The sequence below is a fragment of the Anomaloglossus baeobatrachus genome, chromosome 2 (assembly GCF_048569485.1).
Source record: "Anomaloglossus baeobatrachus isolate aAnoBae1 chromosome 2, aAnoBae1.hap1, whole genome shotgun sequence".
Taxonomy (NCBI): domain Eukaryota; kingdom Metazoa; phylum Chordata; class Amphibia; order Anura; family Aromobatidae; genus Anomaloglossus; species Anomaloglossus baeobatrachus.
In genome coordinates this window covers 654277521-654297441 of record NC_134354.1, presented here as the reverse complement: position 1 = coordinate 654297441, position 19921 = coordinate 654277521, and the positions used below count along the sequence as shown (strand labels likewise).

General features: G+C 52.2%; 1 protein-coding gene across 2 annotated transcripts in view; it reads left to right on the top strand.

The window, feature by feature from the left end:
* The window catches only part of LOC142290490 (retinol dehydrogenase 16-like), a 118432-nt gene that overhangs the window by 72568 nt on the left and 25943 nt on the right, over window positions 1-19921 (top strand). For both annotated transcript variants that reach the window (XM_075334451.1, XM_075334450.1), the window contains one exon: window positions 3610-3868. In XM_075334451.1, coding sequence (XP_075190566.1) covers window positions 3610-3868 — 259 coding nt within the window. The remainder of the gene's footprint in view (window positions 1-3609; window positions 3869-19921) is intronic.

Here is a 19921-nt window from a genome sequence, read left to right as displayed (position 1 = left end):
GGATTAGCCTCCTTCTTGGTCAAGGCGGAGAGAGGAGCAGTCAGAGCAGAGAAGTGAGGCATGAACTGGCGGTAGTAGTTGGCGAATCCCAGGAAGCGTTGGATTGCCTTCAGTCCAGAAGGAGGAGGCCAGTTGAGAATGGAGGAGACCTTCTTTGGATCCATCTGCAGTCCGGTATCGGAGATGATGTAACCCAGGAAGGGGAGAGAAGACTGCTCAAAGACACACTTCTCGTACTTGGCGTACAGACGATTCTCTCTCAGTCGTTGTAGAACCAGCTGTACGTTCTCTCTGTGGGTCTGGAGGTCCGGAGAGAAGACAAGGATATCATCCAGATACACTACCACACAGACGTAGAGAAGGTCCCGGAAAACGTCGTTCACCAGTTCTTGAAAGACGGCTGGTGCGTTACACAGGCCGAAGGGCATCACGCAGTATTCATAGTGCCCATCGCGAGTATTGAACGCGGTCTTCCATTCGTCCCCAGAGCGGATGCGGACCAGATTGTAGGCACCCCGAAGATCCAGCTTGGTGAACACACGAGCTCCTCTAAGCCGGTCAAACAATTCGGGGATGAGCGGCAGAGGGTACTTGTTTTTTACGGTGATTTGATTCAATCCCCGGTAGTCTATACATGGGCGTAAGTCGCCCTCTTTCTTCTTGACGAAGAAGAAGCCTGCTCCAGCAGGAGAGGAGGATCTCCGAATGAATCCCCTTGCCAGGCTCTCTGTGATGTAAGTAGACATGGCCCTTGTTTCGGCTGGAGACAATAGATATATCCGTCCTCGAGGTGGTGTTGTTCCTGGGAGCAGGTCGATGGCACAATCGTAAGGACGATGTGGCGGAAGTACCTCAGATTCTTTTTTATCAAAGACGTCTGCGAAGGACCAATAGGCCGAGGGCAGTCCCGGTAGGTTCTCTGGAACCGGAGGTCGTCGGATGGGTTGTATGGTCTTCAGACACTTCTCATGGCACGAAGAGCCCCATCGGGTGATTTCACCAGTGCCCCAGCTGACTGAGGGTTCGTGTGTCCGTAACCAGGGAAGTCCCAGCAGGATTTGATGGGACATGTGTGGGAGGACGTAGAGAGCGATGTTCTCGGTGTGCAGGGCACCGATACGCAGTTCGACCGGCCTGGTAATCCAGGAGATGGTGTCAGAAAGGGGTCTCCCATCCACAGAGGCAATCACTAGAGGCTTGTCGAGTGGAGTAACAGGCACCTGGTACTTGTCCACCGTGGCCTGCTGGATGAAATTGCCTGCTGCCCCGGAATCGAGGTACGCCTCAGCCGTGAACCGCGTCTCTCCCATTGTCACTTGCACAGTCCACGTAACCGGGTCTGAGAGAGTCCCAGCACCTAGGGTGGCCTCTCCTACCAACCCTAGGCTTTGGAGTTTCCCGGCCTCTCTGGACAGGAGCGTAGCAGGTGTGTGCCCTCTCCGCAGTAGAAGCAGAGGCCCTTGGCGAGCCGCTCTGCTCGACGTTGTTCAGATTGCCGCACACGGTCGATCTGCATGGGCTCGTGGACGGAGGCACCAGATGCTGTTGACGGAAGTACGGCGGGCTTCTGCGGAGGAGAGAAATGCCGTACCGGACGTCTCTCACGGGACACCTCTTTGGATCGTTCCTGAAAGCGAATGTCCACTCGAGTCGCTAGGGTAATCAGGGCATCCAGGGTGGTCGGTACGTCACGACCCGCCAGCTCATCTTTGATTCGACCCGAGAGTCCTTCCCAGAAAGCAGCGGTTAGGGCCTCGTTGTTCCACCCGAGTTCCGAAGCCAAGGTGCGGAAACGGATTGCGTATTGACCCACCGTCAGAGTCCCCTGACGTAACCGGAGAAGAGAGGAAGCAGACGCAGAAGCGCGTCCGGGCTCGTCAAAGGTGCCACGGAATGCCTGCAGGAACTCCTGGATGTTCGTGGTCACAGGATCCCCCTTCTCCCACAAGGGGTTCATCCACGCCAGTGCCTCACCCTCTAGATGGGACATGATGAAGGCGACCTTGGCTTGGTCGGAGGCAAACAAATGCGGCAGCTGCGTGAAATGGAGGGAGCATTGGTTTATAAACCCCCTGCAGGTCTTGGGATCTCCGGCGTACCGGGGTGGTAAAGCCAAACGAAGTCTGGAAGCGTCCGAAGAAGTCGCCACGGGAGCTGGAGCCGTGGATTGTCTAGTGGAAGCCCGGGATGTTGCAGACGTAACTGACGCTTGTAGTGTGTTCAGGCGGGCGTCCACAGAAGACATGAATTGCAGCATGCGGGTCTGAGTCTCACGCTGACGTGTGAGTTCCTCCTGTACGGCTGCTAGTGCTTCAGCGGGATCCATGGCCTGATCTTACTGTTAGGACCAGGTGGACGGGCAGACCCAGGAGGTGGATCCACTGGGCCGAACTCCTTGATGATGGTAAGGGGTCCGGTAGCTGGAGCACTACAAGTAGCAGAACAGTCCGTGCACAAATGGAGAAGTCCCTGGGACCACGGAGTCACTGACGGTAGTCCGGGTGACGGAGCTCAGGTTCGGAAGCCGAGATGATGTCAGGCGGAGTCCGGAACCTTTGGAGCGAGATGACGGGTCACCGCAGGGATCAGAGATGGCATGGACTGTCAGGATGGCAGATGGACAGCGTTCGGGTTTCGGGATTCGGCAGGACCGGATGGCGAGGCAGGATCGGCTCTAGAAGAGAGAGAGGTGAGTATCTCACAAGAACACCAGGAGACCTGACTCCTAGCTTGAGAAACACGAAGATCAGGGCCCGCCCACTTGGACATTGAACCCCTTTATACCCTGTACCTGTGTGCTTCATTTCCTGTTAATGGACGCTGGCCCTTTAAGAAAGGGTCAGTGACCGCGCGCGCGCCCTAATGCGCATGCGCGCGGCCCGGGTGCCAGAAGCCATAGCAGGAAGCTGAGAGGAGGAAGCAGCAGCGCAGGACTGGGGCTGAGAAGCCGACGGGCGCCGGGAGCGGGGACCAGGACGCCTGGGAAGCGCAGGCAATGGACGCTGGGGAGCGGGGAGCGGCGGAGACCGGACCGAAGAACCGGGGAGCGCGACAGGTGAGCCGGAGAGCAGCGCAGGGGACCCGGGGAGCGTGACAACAGGTGAGCCCTGACCGTTCCTTATTTAACCCCCTGCAGACGCTTATTGTTTTACAGTGACATCATATTCCACAGCGCTTTATAAACATTGTCATTTCTGTCCCCATTGGGGCTCACAGTTCAAATTCCCCAACAGTATGTCTTTGCAGTGTGAGAGGAGACCGGAGGAAACCCACACAAACATGGGGAGAACATACTCATTTGTATGTGATCTGATGTTAATGTTGTGCATATATCTAAAATCTAATGTTGTTTAGCACCTTCACTGACGCTACGCTTGTTAGTTGCAATACATACCTATACTACTGTTTGTCGGTGAAGACAGATGAGGTTAACAAAATAGATGTATAATTTTTATGTGAATGGCCACCATATGACTAATGATGTCATAAGATTACCTTTCAAAGATTACAAAGGTTTAACACCATTTTGACATTTTTCTTGTGCAAATCAACAAAAGATTTAACTTTCCTTCACAGTAATTTTCTTTTCCTTATGCACATCTTTTACAGGACTCTGGGGTCTGATGAATAATGCTGGCTTGGCAATCCCTATTGCAGTCAGCGAGTGGCTGACTAAAGATGATTTTACCAAAGTTTTAAATGTAAATCTATTAGGACTTATTGATGTGACACTCAAAATGTTGCCCATGATTCGAAGAGCTCGAGGTCGTGTTGTTAATATGTCAAGCATTGCTGGAAGAATAAGTATCTGTGGTGGAGGATATTGTATATCGAAATTTGGAGTAGAATCTTTCTCAGACAATCTCCGGTAAGCAGTCGTTTATTCCAGAATACCGTTCATTACCTATACTGTATATTCAACAAGAGGCTAACTTAGCATTTCAATTTGTGTTCTCTAACTTTTATTCCACTTATTCTATAACCCCAATTCTAAAACAAAATAGGGCACTGTGTAAAGAAAAGAAGAATGCAATGATTTGGAAATCTCATAGTCATTTTTTATTTACAACACAACATAGCAGTTGAAAGTTAGACAAAGTTAGACAAAGTTAGACATGTTTCCATGTCATTTAAAAAAAAATGAAAAAATTTAGAAATTAATGGCAAGAACATATCTGTCACACTTCATTAAGAAGTCAAACAGAGCACGGAGAGACAAATGGAAAGGGGTATATTGCCACTAGGGCAAACAGCAAAGGTAACCCCTCACCCTTACCCTAAGCAACTCTGAGCTCCCTGACATCCCTAGACTGGTTCTTTCACCCCATGCGGCATTCACATGCCTACCCCTGACTTAAGCGGGCTTTACACGAGACGATAGATTGTACGATATGTCGTTGGGGTCACGGTTTTCGTGACGCACATCCGGCATACCGCACGACGTGGTGTCGTGTGACACCTCCTAGAGACGCAGTATCGCTCACAAATCGTGAGTCGTGTACTCGTCACTAGGTTTCATAAAATTGTTTAATTAAAATGGCGGCGGTTGATCATCGTTTCCGTGGCATCACATGTTGCTCCGTGTGACACCACGGGAACGATGAACAGCAGCTTTACCTGCCTCCCGCGGCACCCGACAGCTTAATGGAAGGAGGCGGTGGGCGGGATCTTTACATCCCGCTCATCTCCGCCCCTCCACTTCTATTGGCCGCCTGCCTTGTGACGTCGCTGTGACGCCGAACGTCCCGCCCACTCCAGGAAGTGGACGTTCGTCGCCCACAGCGAGGTCATCCGGAAGGTAAGTACGTGTGACGGGGGTTAAACAAGTTTGTGTGCCATGGGCAACTAATTGCCCGTGACGCAAAAACGACGGGGGCGGGTACGATCGATTGTGCTATCGCACAATCTATCGTCTCGTGTAAAGCAGGCTTTACTCTTAGCATGGCCCTGTCTAGTGTGTAGGGCAGCAGGAACACTAGTCCTGCTTTATCATACAGATACAAAGGAAATTAGACAGAGGGGGTAAAATAAACTTCCAGGCTGCTATCTCCAGAAATAATTCATTTCATGGCTCACACCTCTATACCGATACCAAGGTATTCCAGGCTATCACTGGCAATTACCCACGGTAAAGGCTCCATTACACGCAACGACGTATCTAACGATATATTGCCGGGGTCACAGATTCCGTGACGCACATCCGGCATCGTTAGGGACGTCGTTGCGTGTGACACGCATGAATGACCGTTAACAATGGAAAATACTCACCAAATCGTCCATCATTAACACGTCGTTCATTTTAAAAATATCATTGATTGTAGAGGACGCAGGTTGTTCGTCGTTCCCGAGGCAGCACACATCGCTGTGTGTGATACCTCAGGAACGACGAACTACAGCTTACCTGCGGCCACCGGTAATGAGGAAGGAAGGAGGTGGGCGGGATGTTACAGCCGCTCATCTCCGCCTCTCTGCTTCTATTGGGCGGCCACTTAGTGACGCCGCTGTGACGCCGCACGAACCGCCCCCCTTAGAAAGGAGGCGGTTCGCCGGCCAAAGCGACGTCGCTAGGCAGGTAAGTACGTGGGACGGCTCCGAACGATATTGTGCGCCACGGGCAGCGATTTGCCCGTGACGCACAAACGACGGGGGCGGGTGTTTTCACCAGCGATATCGCTAGCGATATCGCTGCGTGTAACACCACCTTAAGAGGTGAGTACTTATACAAGGTAAGTGGATAAAACAGAACCGCTGAGATAGGCAAGGGTGGAAAGCCTTAGGAGACAAAGGAACAGCTTTAATCCTTGCAGCACTAACACAAGGTAATCTGTATGGCTTACAGGAAAGCAAAGCAGCTCCAATCAACACAGGTTGTATATAGTCATGTGCTGCAACCTTCTGCCCTCAAGGATAGGAGAGGTCAGTTTTTGTCATGATAGCCCTGTGACAGCATCATTGGATGCTAGAACCCACATACTCTCCTCTGGATCATAACTTTTCCAATGTACAAAGTACTGAAGTGATCGGCGTACAAAATGGGAATCATTAATCTTGGCTATCTGAAACTCAAGATTCTCATCGACCACAACTGGAGGCGGAGGCAACGGTACTGGTTCTGAAAAAGCTTTGTTTTTTGAGGAGTGATCAGTGAAACACATTATGGATTTTAAAAGTATGTGGCAAGGCAAGGCAAAATGCTACTGGATTGATCACAGTGACTATCTTATACAGGTTGATGAATTTGGATCCCAGTTTCCATGAAGGATCTTTTCTCCTCCGCTCTCATAAAGAACCATCAGTTTAAATCTCAGCTTAACATGCCGTGCATGGCCTGGACACCGATCTCCTGACCTGCGTCCTAATATATGCTCTGAGGCTGCTGAGGTCAGGTCAGGAGACCCATGGCCAGTCCATGCACTGCGGTCCAAGTGTAGACTGGTTTTCACCGACTGCTGAATGAGTTTTAAAATGTTTCTGTCAGCAGGTTTTTTCTCGCCCATCTGAGAGCAGCATAATGTAGAGACAGATACCCTGATTCCAGCGATGTGTCATTTACTGGGCAGTTTGCTGTCATTGTCATAAAATCAATGTTTTCTCTGCTGCAGATCTAGCAGTTATACAGAGCTCATGAATATGCTGGACTACTTGCAGCATGCCAAGTAGTCCTGTAATGATAATCGCCTGCTGGTAACCAGTGATGTTATCAAAACTACACTAAGCAGCCCAATAAGTGACAATCGCTGGAATCAGGATCTCTTCCCCTATGTTATGCTGCGCTCAGATTAGGTGTTAAAAACCTGGTGACAGATTCCCTTTGAAGGGGTTGTTAGGTCTAAATCCACATGTCAGCATTATCACAATTTGGTTTCAATTAGTTTAAAAACTGTATGTGACACATTCCCTTAAAGAAAAAAAATAGATATACGAAAAATAAATATATACCAAAGAAGTTAGATTTAAAAAAAAAAAAGTTAGAGTAGAGTAGGGCCCGGCCAAAAGCGTCCACCTTGTTGTGGAAAAGTCTGATGGCCAAAACAAAATCTGATGGCTGCGTGTGTGATACGGTGTTCAATGTGAAGGGTTAATGTGTGATTGGTGAGGCTGTAGTGCCGAAGTGAAGTTATTCCAAGAGTGGCAGTGGGACTGTGGAAGATTCACGGGGCGGAGGCGGAGCTGGGGTGGAACCTTAAGGGGCCCCGAAATTTTGCCAGTATGGGGCCCCGAAATTCCTAGTGGAAGCCCTGCATAGCGGTTATGGAAAAACGTATTCTCGCATCCAGACAATGTCTATTTCAGGGAAGGACTTACTGCACATTGCTGTACCACGAGAATGGTAGGTCACTCCTCCTTTTACACACACACACACACACACACACACACACACACACACACACACACACACACACACACACACACACACACAGACAGAAATTAGTCTAGGAAAGTAGTAGGTCAGAGAGAAACTGCCAGAGTCTGACATAAGACTCGTCATCAGTAACACATAGCTGCCGGACATCTTTTTCCAAATGTTTTTTTCAATGTTTGACTCATGTTGCCTGATGTTTTGTTAGTTGCTGCTGATCATGACATATATTTTTCCTGAAGGTTTGGATAAAACATGGTAAAGTGAAACATCATATTTTACAGGGGTTGTTCACTACATTATTACTTTACCCATTTGTTTTACAAGCTGCAGACAAGCATTTTTTAAATTTTATTTCATAACATACTTGTAAGCTGGCACCTTGCTGCCAATCATGAGATTGAATATGTCTCTACATTGTTTGCTATGATGTAATAAACGACAATTGCAATTATGCTTTCCTGCAACTGTGAGGACAAACTGAGGTGGACATGGGGTTATAAAGTATTGGAAAACCCCTTTTAACACTTTTTCATTTTTCCATTGGTGTTTTTGTGATTTGTGTAAATGACTAAAAAAAAAGTATGGAAAGAAGGACGTTTTCGAGTTTAAGAAGGGCAGTGAGCCCCATAGGGGTGAACAGGCCCATGACGATCGGGAGGGTGCAGGGTAGTAAGGAGTTAAAGGTTTTGGTTGCGGATGAGGGAGGTAGATGGGGGCATGGGATTGGTGGTTGGTACTGGAGGGGGGATTGGTGGAGAGCAAGGAAGGGGTGGGGGCGTAGTTGGAGGTATAAAGAGAATGTAAAATGTGTTACCTCCCCTTTCGTCGCTTGAACTTTGTGCCCCAGGACGTCTGTGCTGCAGCCCACTGCGATGGCTGACCTGGCTGCGTTAATGGATTTAGTGCGTGGGGCTGCTGAGGTCCTGGGTGCGGATGTACTGCGGGATCAGCTGGCGGCGGTCTGCGGTGCTGGAGCGGTGATTCCTGCTGCTCCTGCGCCCGGGCCTGTTCTACGTGCTCGGCGGTCACGGCCGCCGGTGCGCTACTCCCCCAGCGGAGGGGGGAGGAGGAGATCAAGGAGCCCCTTCGGGGACCCTCCGGCACGAGGGAGCCCCGCGTCTGCTGTAGTGGAGCTGCCGGCTGCCGGGAGGAATCCTCGCCGGAGATCCCGCGGGTCGGAGGTGGGCGGAGCTTCGGCGAGGCCTACTTCCGGTCCGCGGCCTGCAAGGTCCCGGAGCGGAGTAGCGGCAACCCCCGGTGATGTGCGGGCCGGGGGTGGAGCCCAGCGTATCGGATTGGCGGTGGAGACTCCCTGCAGATGGCAGGGGAGCGACTCAGGACGGGTAGTGGAGGTGGAGTGCGGCGGCGGGCAGAGACGAGCGGGAGAAGAGTGCGGTGGCCCGGCGGGCATGGTGCGGTCCCGGATTACGGTCCCCTCCGGCGAGGATCGTGCTGGGGGGGGTTCCCGGCGTTTGTCAGAGGCGGGACGGCGGTCCCGCAGTCGGCAGGGAGGGAGCCCAATGAGCAGGGAGGACGCAGCAGCGGCGAAAGCAAGGATACCGGAGGCCAGCAGGGATGGACGGCGGTACGGCGCCACGTCGTGCCAAGAGACTGAGGTCCAGCAGGAGGCGCCCAGAGGAGCGGGGTGCGGTGACCGTGGGGGTCGACGGCCGCCAGGTGCGGGCTGTCCCCTCGCTGGTCCCCCCTGTGGCCTGCAGCGGCAGTTCGGACTCCGGAGGGGATGAAGAGTCGATGGCAGCGACAGGTCGGACGGAACGACAGCAGGATGATCGGGGCACGGCTGTGCCGACGTCGGTGCAACGGCAGCCTGGTGAGCGAACGACAGAAATGTTTAATGCTGTGGGTAGTGCGGGCGGGGGAGGGGGTTCCTCCGCGGGAAGTGTTACGCAAGGGGCGAGTGCGGTCGGTCAATCTGGTCTACCGGGCCCGGAGTTTTGGGGGCAGCTTTTGGGGGTGTTGCAGGGGTTGTCGGCGGAACGGGGTAGTCGGATTGGGCCTGGGGCTCCGGTGGGGGCGTGGGTTGGCCCCTCGGAGGGGGTGCAGACAGAGGCGCCGGTGCGTGAGGTTGCAGCGCGGGACACTACCGCGGCGGTAGGTGCGGGACAGGCGGCCGGTGGGGCGGCTGACGTGGGTGCGAGTAAGGAGGCGGAAAAGGAAAAAGAGAAAGAGGATGAGGTTGTGCGGTTGGATGATAGGGCGCGGAGTGAAATTTATGTGTGTTTTGAAGGTCAGTTAGGGGTTCATTTAAAAAAGGAAGTGAGGGACAAGATTTGGAAAGGGGAGTATGTGTAAATTTTTTCCCTGCTTCCCTTGGAGAAGTTTAATTTGGATAAGGTGAAGCCCAGTGATACAAAAAAGGAGAAGGAGGACGAGGAAAAACGGAGGTATAGGTTGATCCCGAGGACGTTTACCAATTGGCTGCAGGCCTTTGCGATCTTGGCCAGCGTGATTGGGGAAAAGGAGCCGGAGCATTGTTCCGCCCTATTTGGTTATATGGACGCGATAGGGGAGGCGTATAGAGTATACGGCGGATTAGGGTGGTTAAGATATGACGAGCAGTTCCGGCAACGGAAGGCTCTGCGGCCTGGTGTTCAGTGGGGACACAAAGATATTTCTTTGTGGATGTGGCTAATGACGGCTCCGGCTCAGCCCTTTCGAGGTGGTGCCGGGAGCCCAGGTGCAAGCGGCGGGTCCCCGGCTGGACAGAAAAAGGGGGCTTGTTGGCAATATAACGAGGGCCAGTGTAAGTTCGGGGCCTCATGTCGTTTCAAACATGAGTGTTCCGGATGTGGAGGTTCTCACTCCCTGGCCAGGTGCTTTAAGAAAGGAAGAGGAAAGGTGGGGGAGGGGTCTGGAAAAAGGGAGGACGCCAGTGAGGGTAGAGGCGATGCTTCCCTATCTAAATAGGTACCCGGATGTTAGAGCGGCGGAATTGTTGGCACGTGGTTTTACGGAAGGTTTTCGGATTCCGTTTGAATCTGAGGCGCCGGTGTTTCGCCCGGGGAATTTGAGGTCCGCAAAAGAACATCCGTCGGTGGTGAAGGAAAAGCTGCAAAAGGAGGTGGAGTTGGGGAGAATGGCGGGTCCATTCCAGGACCCGCCATTCTCCAATTTAAGGATTTCCCCCCTTGGGGTGGTGCCTAAAAAGGAGCCGAACAAATTTCGGCTCATCCATCATTTATCTTATCCGGCGGGATTGTCGGTGAATGATGGGATATCACCGGAGTTGTCGGCAGTTTCTTATGTATCCTTTGATAAGGCATTGGAGCTGGTAAGGGCTGCTGGGCGGGGGGCCCTGATGGCAAAGGCGGATGTGGAAGCAGCTTTTCGTTTACTTCCGGTGCATCCAGAGAGTCTTCATCTCTTAGGGTGTATGTAGGATGGGGAATACTATGTGGATCGCTGCCTGCCGATGGGCTGTTCCATTTCGTGTGCTCATTTTGAGGCATTTAGTACCTTTGTGGAATGGGTAGTCAAAGACGTGGCAGGGGTCCATTCAGTGATTCACTATGATGAATCACTTGGATGACTTCTTTTGCGTGGGTCCGGCGGGCTCTTCGGTTTGCTCCTTGTTGTTGTTTACGTTAGAGCGGATCGCGCGGAGCCTGGGTATTCCGTTGGCAAAAGAAAAAACAGAGGGGCCGGTGACGGCTCTATGTTTTTTAGGTATTGAAATTGATACACTGGCAATGGAATGCCGATTGCCTGAGGGGAAGCTTCTGGATTTGAAGGCGTCGGTGCGGTCTTTGTATCAGGCCAAGAAGGTGCGGTTGCGGGATTTGCAGTCAGTGCTCGGGAAATTGAATTTCGCTTGTCGCATTATGCCGATGGGGCGGATATTTAATAGGAGGCTGGCAAGTGCAACCGCGGGGGTAAGAGCTCCGAATCACTTTGTCAGAGTGACAAAAGTGATGAAGGGGGATTTGTTGGTTTGGGAGAAGTTCTTGGACCGGTACAACGGTCGGACCCTTTGGATGAGCAAGGCTTTGTCCAATAGCCAGTTGGAGTTGTATACTGATGCGGCTGGAGCGACAGGTTTTGGGGCAATTTTTCAGACGCACTGGTGTGTTGGAAAATCGCCAAAGCTTTGGGTGGAAGCAGGTCTGGTGAAGAATTTGGCGCTGCTGGAATTGTTTCCCATCATTGTGGCAGTGGAGTTGTGGGGCCCCGTTTTTCCGGAAGAAGGGTTTGCATGCACTGTGACAACATGGCGGTGGTGCATTCCATCAATGCGCTGTCGGCAAAATCCCCGCCGGTTGTGGGGTATTTACGGCACTTGGTGTTGCGTTGTTTGGAGTTGAACATTTGTGTGGTGGCTCGGCACGTGGCAGGGATTCGAAACGAGGTGGCTGACGCTCTATCACGGTTTCAGTTTTGCAGGTTCAGGAAGCTGGTGCCGGGAGTGGATGCGGATGGAGAACCTTGCCCGGACGGGCTGTGGGACTTGGCATCGGTGTAGCTTTTGAGGGGATTAGGAGATCGGTGTCTGAGGCTACTTGGTGCCGATATCAGGCGGTGTGGAAGGAATGGGCAGAGTTGGAAAGAAGGGACTTCATGGAGTCGGGTTACAAAGGCCGAGTGTTGGGGGTCCTGATGTTAATTAGTGGTGATTTTTCGGCAGGTCGGTCCGTTTCGGTGATGGGTGGCAAGTTGGCGGCATTGGCCTTCTTGTTTCAGATGCAAGGGGTCCGGGACGCGACTAAGGATTTTCTGGTGCGGCAGGCAATGAAGGGTTTTCGGAAAGGGGCCCAGTCGCGTGACATGAGGCGGCCGGTGTCATTGCCTTTGTTGGGGCGTTTAGTGGGATGTTTGGGGGAATTGTGTTCGTCTCCTTTTGAGAGGGTGTTGTTTTCGGTAGCTTTTGTATTGGCGTTTTTTGGTGCCTTTCGCATTGGTGAATTGGTCAGCCCGACTAAGCAAGCAATGGGTGGTTTGATGATGGAGGATGTAATGCTGGGGGAGGATAGAGTGGAATGTCGGCTTCGTTTTTCGAAGACGGATCAGAGGGGGCGGGGGCGCTTAGTGGTGTTGTTTGCATTACCGGGACACCAACTGTGCCCGGTGGTAAAGGTTTCGGAGTTTTAAAGGTGCGCGGAGGTTACCCTGGCGTTTTCCTGCGGCATGCGGACGGATTGGCCTTGTCGCGTTACCAATTCATTGCGGTGCTGAAGGCGGCCTTAGCACGGGTGGGGGAGGAGCCAAGTGAGTACGGGTCTCACTCCTTCCGGATTGGGGCGGCTACGGAAGCCGCTAGGTGGGGTTTGAGTGAGGATTGTATACGGCGGATTGGGAGGTGGGAGTCTTCCAGGTTTCGCTTGTACATTAGGCCTCATTTGGTCAGATGATGATTCGGGGGTGGGGAATTCCTGTTTTGCGTTTTGATACTGGTATGTGACATTTTCTTGGCTGTTGCTGTTTTATTCGTGGTGTTTATATTTTGTAGGGCCATGCCTTGTGTGGATCCTCGGGCACTCCTACGTGTATTGGGGAGCGTTGCGGGCGGATGTGCGTCGCGATGGTCGGCAGCTTGGAGTGTCGGTGACGGAGGCCCGAGTAAAGTGGCTGGGAATCCGGGGCATGACCTGGGGTAGGGTGCGCCCAGAGGTGGCTTATTATAGCCGTATGGATCGTGACCCGGATGTGTTAATTTTATACGTGGGTGGGAATGATTTGGGAGTAAGGTCGGCAAGGGAATTGAAAATGGACATAAAGTTCGACTTGTTACATTTGTGGAGGGCGTTCCCGGGCATTGTGATTGTTTGGTTGGACATCATAGCTCGTACGCAGTGGCGTTTTGGTAGGTCAGTGGACCGTATTAATAGGGCTCGGAGCAAGCTGAACCGGGCAATTGGCAGGTTTGTGGCACGGAATGGTGGGGTTGGTGGTGCGGCATAGAGAATTGGAGGAGTCCACGGAACAGTACTTAAGGGGAGATGGGGTTCACTTGACCGATGTGGGTCTGGATTTATGGATGCTGGGTTTGAGGGGATGGCCTGGAGCAAGCACTTGGAGTGTGGGGGGCCCGGGCCAAGTAAGGGTGTCACTTGGCCGGTCTGTGGCGGGGGGATAGGTCCGTCTGAGAGGTTTGGGAGTACCGACAGTCGGTTTGTTGGTACGAAGTCGCTCAAGGGGAGTGGCTTCGGAGTGGATGGGAACTTGTAGGCGAAGGTCCTGCAGGTTCTGGGTGGGGGTAATTAACGATGGAACGTTATTACCCCTCACCTTAGGCCGATTGGTCACGGCCGAGGTGGTCCTCTGGGCCGGTTGGAGGTTTACGGCCGGGGGGTTAAGAAGGATGGTTGTTTCCCTCTCGGATGGATCTATCGGTGGTTTTTGGTTATAAGGGTATATATGTATAAAAGGTTATGTTTAACAATGGGTGGCATGTTGAGCCACGAATTTGGTATACATATATACGGTTAAATAAATGCTGTGGCCATTCCTTGCAATAAAGTCGTAGTTATCGTCTTTATTTAAGTAAATATGGTATGGGGGGTGTAGAACCTGTTAACCTGCCTATCCCTTATAGATGCGTCAAGAAGGGCAGTGAGCCCCAAAGGGGTGAACAGGCCCATGACGATCGGGAGGGTGCAGGGTAGTAAGGAGTTAAAGGTTTTGGTTGGGGATGAGGGAGGTAGATGGGGGCATGGGATTGGTGGTTGGTACTGGAGGGAGGATTGGTGGAGAGCAAGGAAGGGGTGGGGGCGTAGTTGGAGGTATAAAGAGAATGTAAAATGTGTTACCTCCCCTTTCATCGCTTGAACTTTGTGCCCACCCGCCCGCCCTTATTGTAAAAAAAAAAAAAAAGAGAGTAATTTACACATAAAAAAAAAAAGAGAGAAAAAGAACAACAAAAGGGGGTGATGGTTTTTGTCAAAAAAAAAAAAAAGATGTTTGTTTTGTTGTCACAGCGGGGGGATAGGTCCGTCTGAGAGGTTGGGAGTACCGATAGTCGGTTTGTTGGTACGAAGTCGCTCAAGGGGAGTGGCTTTGGAGTGGATGGGAACTTGTAGGCGAAGGTCCTGCAGGTTCTGGGTGGGGGTAATTAACGATGGAACGTTATTACCCCTCACCTTGGGCCGGTTGGTCATGGCCGAGGTGGTCCTCTGGGCCGGTTGGAGGTTTACGGCCGGGGGGTTAAGAAGGATGGTTGTTTCCCTCTCGGATGGATCTATCGGTGGTTTTTGGTTATAAGGGTATATATGTATAAAGGTTATGTTTAACAATGGGTGGCATGTTGAGCCACGAATTTGGTATACATATATACGGTTAAATAAAAGCTGTGGCCATTCCTTGCAATAAAGTCGTAGTTATCGTCTTTATTTAAGTAAATATGGTATGGGGGGTGTAGAACCTGTTAACCTGCCTATCCCTTATAGATGCGTCAAGAAGGGCAGTGAGCCCCATAGGGGTGAACAGGCCCATGACGATCGGGAGGGTGCAGGGTAGTAAGGACTTAAAGGTTTTGGTTGGGGATGAGGGAGGTAGATGGGGGCATGGGATTGGTGGTTGGTACTGGAGGGGGGATTGGTGGAGAGCAAGGAAGGGGTGGGGGCGTAGTTGGAGGTATAAAGAGAATGTAAAATGTGTTACCTCCCCTTTCGTCGCTTAAACTTTGTGCCCACCCGCCCGCCCTTATTGTAAAAAAAAAAAAAAAAGAGAGAAAAAGAACAACAAAAGGGGGTGATGGTTTTTGTCAAAAAAAAAAAAAAAAGATGTTTGTTTTGTTGTCACAGCGGGGGGATAGGTCCGTCTGAGAGGTTGGGAGTACCGACAGTCGGTTTGTTGGTACGAAGTCGCTCAAGGGGAGTGGCTCCGGAGTGGATGGGAACTTGTAGGCGAAGGTCCTGCAGGTTCTGGGTGGGGGTAATTAACGATGGAACGTTATTACCCCTCACCTTGGGCCGGTTGGTCATGGCCGAGGTGGTCCTCTGGGCCGGTTGGAGGTTTACGGCCGGGGGGTTAAGAAGGATGGTTGTTTCCCTCTCGGATGGATCTATCGGTGGTTTTTGGTTATAAGGGTATATATGTATAAAGGTTATGTTTAACAATGGGTGGCATGTTGAGCCACGAATTTGGTAGACATATATACGGTTAAATAAAAGCTGTGGCCATTCCTTGCAATAAAGTCGTAGTTGTCGTCTTTATTTAAGTAAATATGGTATGGGGGGTGTAGAACCTGTTAACCTGCCTATCCCTTATAGATGCGTCAAGTGTAAATAGTTCTGTAAATTATTGTAGAATAAAAGTCCCTGAGAAAAAACATATACAGATGGCATACGGATGCTAAGTGGGAAAAAAAATCGGACACTCGAAAAGTACTCTCATGACATATGGAATACCCAACAGATTTTACTCGTCCAACTTTTCTTGATGAAAATTGGACCGATTCATGCAAAGAAATGAGTGAACTCATAATTTAATAATTTCTTAGAGAATAGTTCTGCAATCTTTTAATATTTTTTGCATGTAAAATTCCTCACCACTTTCAATAACTATGTCTACTATCAGCAGATGAAAACTTTGTTGCTTACATTCAAGAGCTCAAAACCATATCAGGCCTAATTCTTCCAACCTAGTATAGATCTTATGAAAGGAGCAGATGAAATCCAGAATGGAAGAGAGTTGAACTGGAGATGAACTCTGCTGTTCTCTATCCGACTGTAATGCAAAGGAATCTGCAAAAAAGTCCTTGATTAGGAACATGCAAATATGAATTTCTTCTACTATTGATCATTGCAATATAATCTCCATTAGTAGAGGCAGTACAGATCTGATTGACTCCTTATGAAACTCTTTGCATAATTAGCTGGTTTACGAATCTTGCATCTACAGTTTCCCTCTACTTGTTTTGAAGATTGGAGACATGAAAAACTCTGTAGTAAATTCCTAGACCTTTGTCCAGAGAAATTTTTTTACCTAGATCTTCATACTGATGAAGTCCAGGATGGACCTCTCTAGACTTGGGAATTTTTTTTGCCTGAAGATTCCCCTGTATTTACCTCTGTAAACGCTTTTTTTTTCTACACTGGGTCTCATTTACGATGAACTTGATAAGGTTGCTGTGGCTGAATCAGTGATTTGCAGGTTAGTTCAGTGTAATCATAAAGTGGAGGACTACTGCTCTCAGTTCAGTTGTTTGGCAGTGGAAACCTCCTGGAATGATCCAACTCTCAGCAGTCAGTTTTGTCAGGGATTTTCTAGAAAGATCAGAGACATGATGGCTTATAGTCCCTCCCCATTGTCACTGGAAGAGCTTATGTCACTGATTGTTCGCTCAGTCAGGCATCTTACAATAAGGACAGATTTATTGGTGTCAGTGACTTCTGCCTCTCATTCAGTAGACTCGGGCAAACCTATGCAAATTGGGGCCTGCGGAGAGTCCAAAGAGGGAACTGAACTGGGAATCCCTTCTTGTTTTTACTTGTACTGTAGTCTGTAGTCATTCAGGTCATGTTATGATACAGTGTTTTAAGTACAAGAATTAATTTATAAAGAAAAAAACAAAAGGGATTTTACGGTGTAATGACACAGGTCCTAAGAGTCTGAAGTTACCTCTCATGCGTACATCTCTGTTTTCCTTACATGTCTCTTTGGGTAGAAAATCTGGGTTTATTGTTGTGTCGCCCTGGGCAAGCCAGGGGACACGGGTCACAGCACCACCACACCCCACACTCCAGGTAGGCACATCTATGCTAACCAGAAATCCTTGTTGCCTTCCTCCAGGAGTCTGATGATGCACACCAGGGGGTGGGCCAGGCGGTTGGCTCCGCCCACCAAGGAGCTCACAGCTCTGGAGGCAGGAAGAAACCAGGCAGATGAGTCCAGGAGGAGGAAGTGGAAGGAGTAACAACAGAGAAGCCCAGGCAGGGCAAGTGTGAGGAGCTAAGTAGAGGAGTTAAGAAAGTGAAAGTAGTGAAAGTGGAAAAGGAGGAAAGCAAGTAAAGTGACAGCAAAGAAAGAAAGCCTGAAGGGTCCAGCTTTGTGTAGGGCCAGAACAGCAAGGTCAGCGACGGCGGTGACTGTCTGGAGGGGGACCGTTTGGAAGTTTCTGGAAGGACCCCGTTGGCTGTGTGCCCGGAGGTCTGGAGCAGTGTTCCGAAGGACAGTCAGCACCAGGGCAGGGGCCTCTCGGACCCCGGCAAGGCTAGGAGTCGCCAAATTTGCCGAATCCGTCAGTGACGGGGACGCAGATCCCCCAACAACCAAGTCCCGATTGAAGGCAACAGCCCAACCTGAACCGGGGAGACACCGCCACCGCCAGGGCACCAGTTTCCCCAGGGCCAGCGCCTGCGGGCAAAGTGTAGAGCTCCTCCGGCCCAGATTGCAGTCGGGGAGCGGGTAACCGGAGGGAGTCCACCGCTACCACAAGTCAACCATAGGTGCAAGGAAGAGGGACATCACCGTCACCTACCGGGAGTGCAGGTGCAGCCGTCTGTGGGACCGTCCTACCAGCCGTTTGGTTTACCGTACAAACTGTGTCCGTGTCTCAGGCTGAGTGAGTACCACAGTGCCGCAAGGCACAGCGCTGCCCCCGCGTCCCTGCGCCCACCAGGCCCCGCACCTACTTCACCATCACCGGGCCCTGGGATCACCAACCCCTACCCACGGAGGGGCAACACAACAACTGGCTGCTCCGCATCACCATCCCCGGGAGCCCCATATTGAGCAGCGGTGGTGAAATCACCACAACCGTGGGTGGCGTCACGAACTATAACAATCCCCACACCACAAAACCCCCCTTTCACTCACGGGCGAGGAGTGTCGCTCGGGAAACCCCGGGATCCGGCCCACAGCTCGAGCCACCACTGAGCAGCTGCCGAACCCGAGCAGAAGGGGTGAGCGCGGTGTGCTGACACCCTCCTCCCCGCCCGCGACAACTTGGTGTCACGAACAGGATCTTACCGCTCTGCCGTCTGGTAGAGGTGCGCCTTGTTAGCGCCGGAGGTATCCGGCAGAAAAATTTCAGAAGCCGCCATCTTTGGCGCGAAAAGTTCCCGCTCGAGCGTCTTCTCGAGCAGTAGAGGCGCGAAGGCCAAAACCCCGCCCCGAGAGAGGAGGGGCCGGAAAGAGCTAAGGGGGACGCGATGGCGGGTGGACGCATGTAGCTGCGGCTATAAAAGCAGGGACGCCAGGACTCTGCAAATATACCGTTCCTGGAAGCAAACAGAAAAGCCACCATGTGGATGCCGTCCCGTGACACCGTACCCCCCGCGCCTGGAACCGCGGCGTGGGTGGAGATCCGGACCGCGCAGCTCTACCAACGGCTGCAGGTGAAGATGCAGCTCCTCATGGAGGAGTGGGAGGCCGACATGGCGGATGTTGTGGCCACCGTGCGGAGACGCGAGGAGGAGGCGGAGAAAGGGAGGGTGAGTGACCCACGTCCCGATGCCCTTGCAGGGCCGGTCATCGCGGCTGTGGGGCCCGGTCCAAGCCCTCTCCCCCTGTTGCCTCCCTCGCCACCCGTCCCAGACGCCGTGACCCCGCCACTAGGCCTGCTACCACCGCAACCGGTAGCAGTACCCAGCGTCCCCGCCCAGGCGGGCCGACCTGTAACCGGAGCCCGCGGCACACCGGAGGTGTTACCGTGGAAGACGCCGAAAGTAGAACCGGAGGCATCCCTTGAAAAACTCCCCAAGCCGGAGCCGATGGCCCGTTCCGAGCCCAAGGCCCGGCAGCGGAAAGCCCCTATGCCCATCCCCCACACCTCGGCTGAGGTGGCGCCGGGTTGTTGCTGCAAGGCAGCGCCCAAGGCCATGACACCGCGGGATACGCCGCCCACCATCCTGACAGTGGGTAACGTTATGGATGTCCCGCGGGGCCCGACCCGTGCGCCGGCGCTGGCGGCAGCGCCATACTGGGATAGGGAGGCGGTACCGCTGGGCCTGGAGATCGCCGAGAGGGAGCAGAAGAAGGCCGAACTGGTGGCCAGAGCGATCCGGGAGAAGGAGCACTTCCGGCGGGCGACCTCCCGTGCCCGAGGCCCGTTGTACGTGGGGCAGGTGAGGCGGTTTGATGTCCGCCGGGGCTACGGGTTCATCTACGAGCCGGGCCTGGAGGCCGAAGTTTTTGTAGCCCGGCGGGATGTGAATGCCCACCTGCCCGAGGAGCATCCTGGCCGTAATCTGATGCCGGGTGATATAGTCCAGTACACTCGGTTCTTTGGGGAGCGGGGGTGGTTCGCGCTGGACGCTACACTGAAGGACAGCCCAGAGGCCCTAGCAAGCGCCGCGCCCCCTCCCTTGGAAGGAGCACTGGAGCCTGGAGGACCGGAGTAGGGCAGCGGATGCCCGCCGCAGCAGTCCCCGTTGGGACCACCACTGCAGTTGTGTTTGTTGTTTAAAAGTTTTGGAAAGAATGATAAGAAAATGAAAATTACCGAACAGTTACCTGATTTGCTTTTGTGATTGAACCGGCAGGAGCCGGCACCGTTGTCCCCGTGGGGACCGTTTAAGTTTTGCATGGGAACTATCCATGGACAAGCCCGTGAACTTGCAGGGCACCACAAACGTTAAGTGGCTTGTAAATATGTTGGTT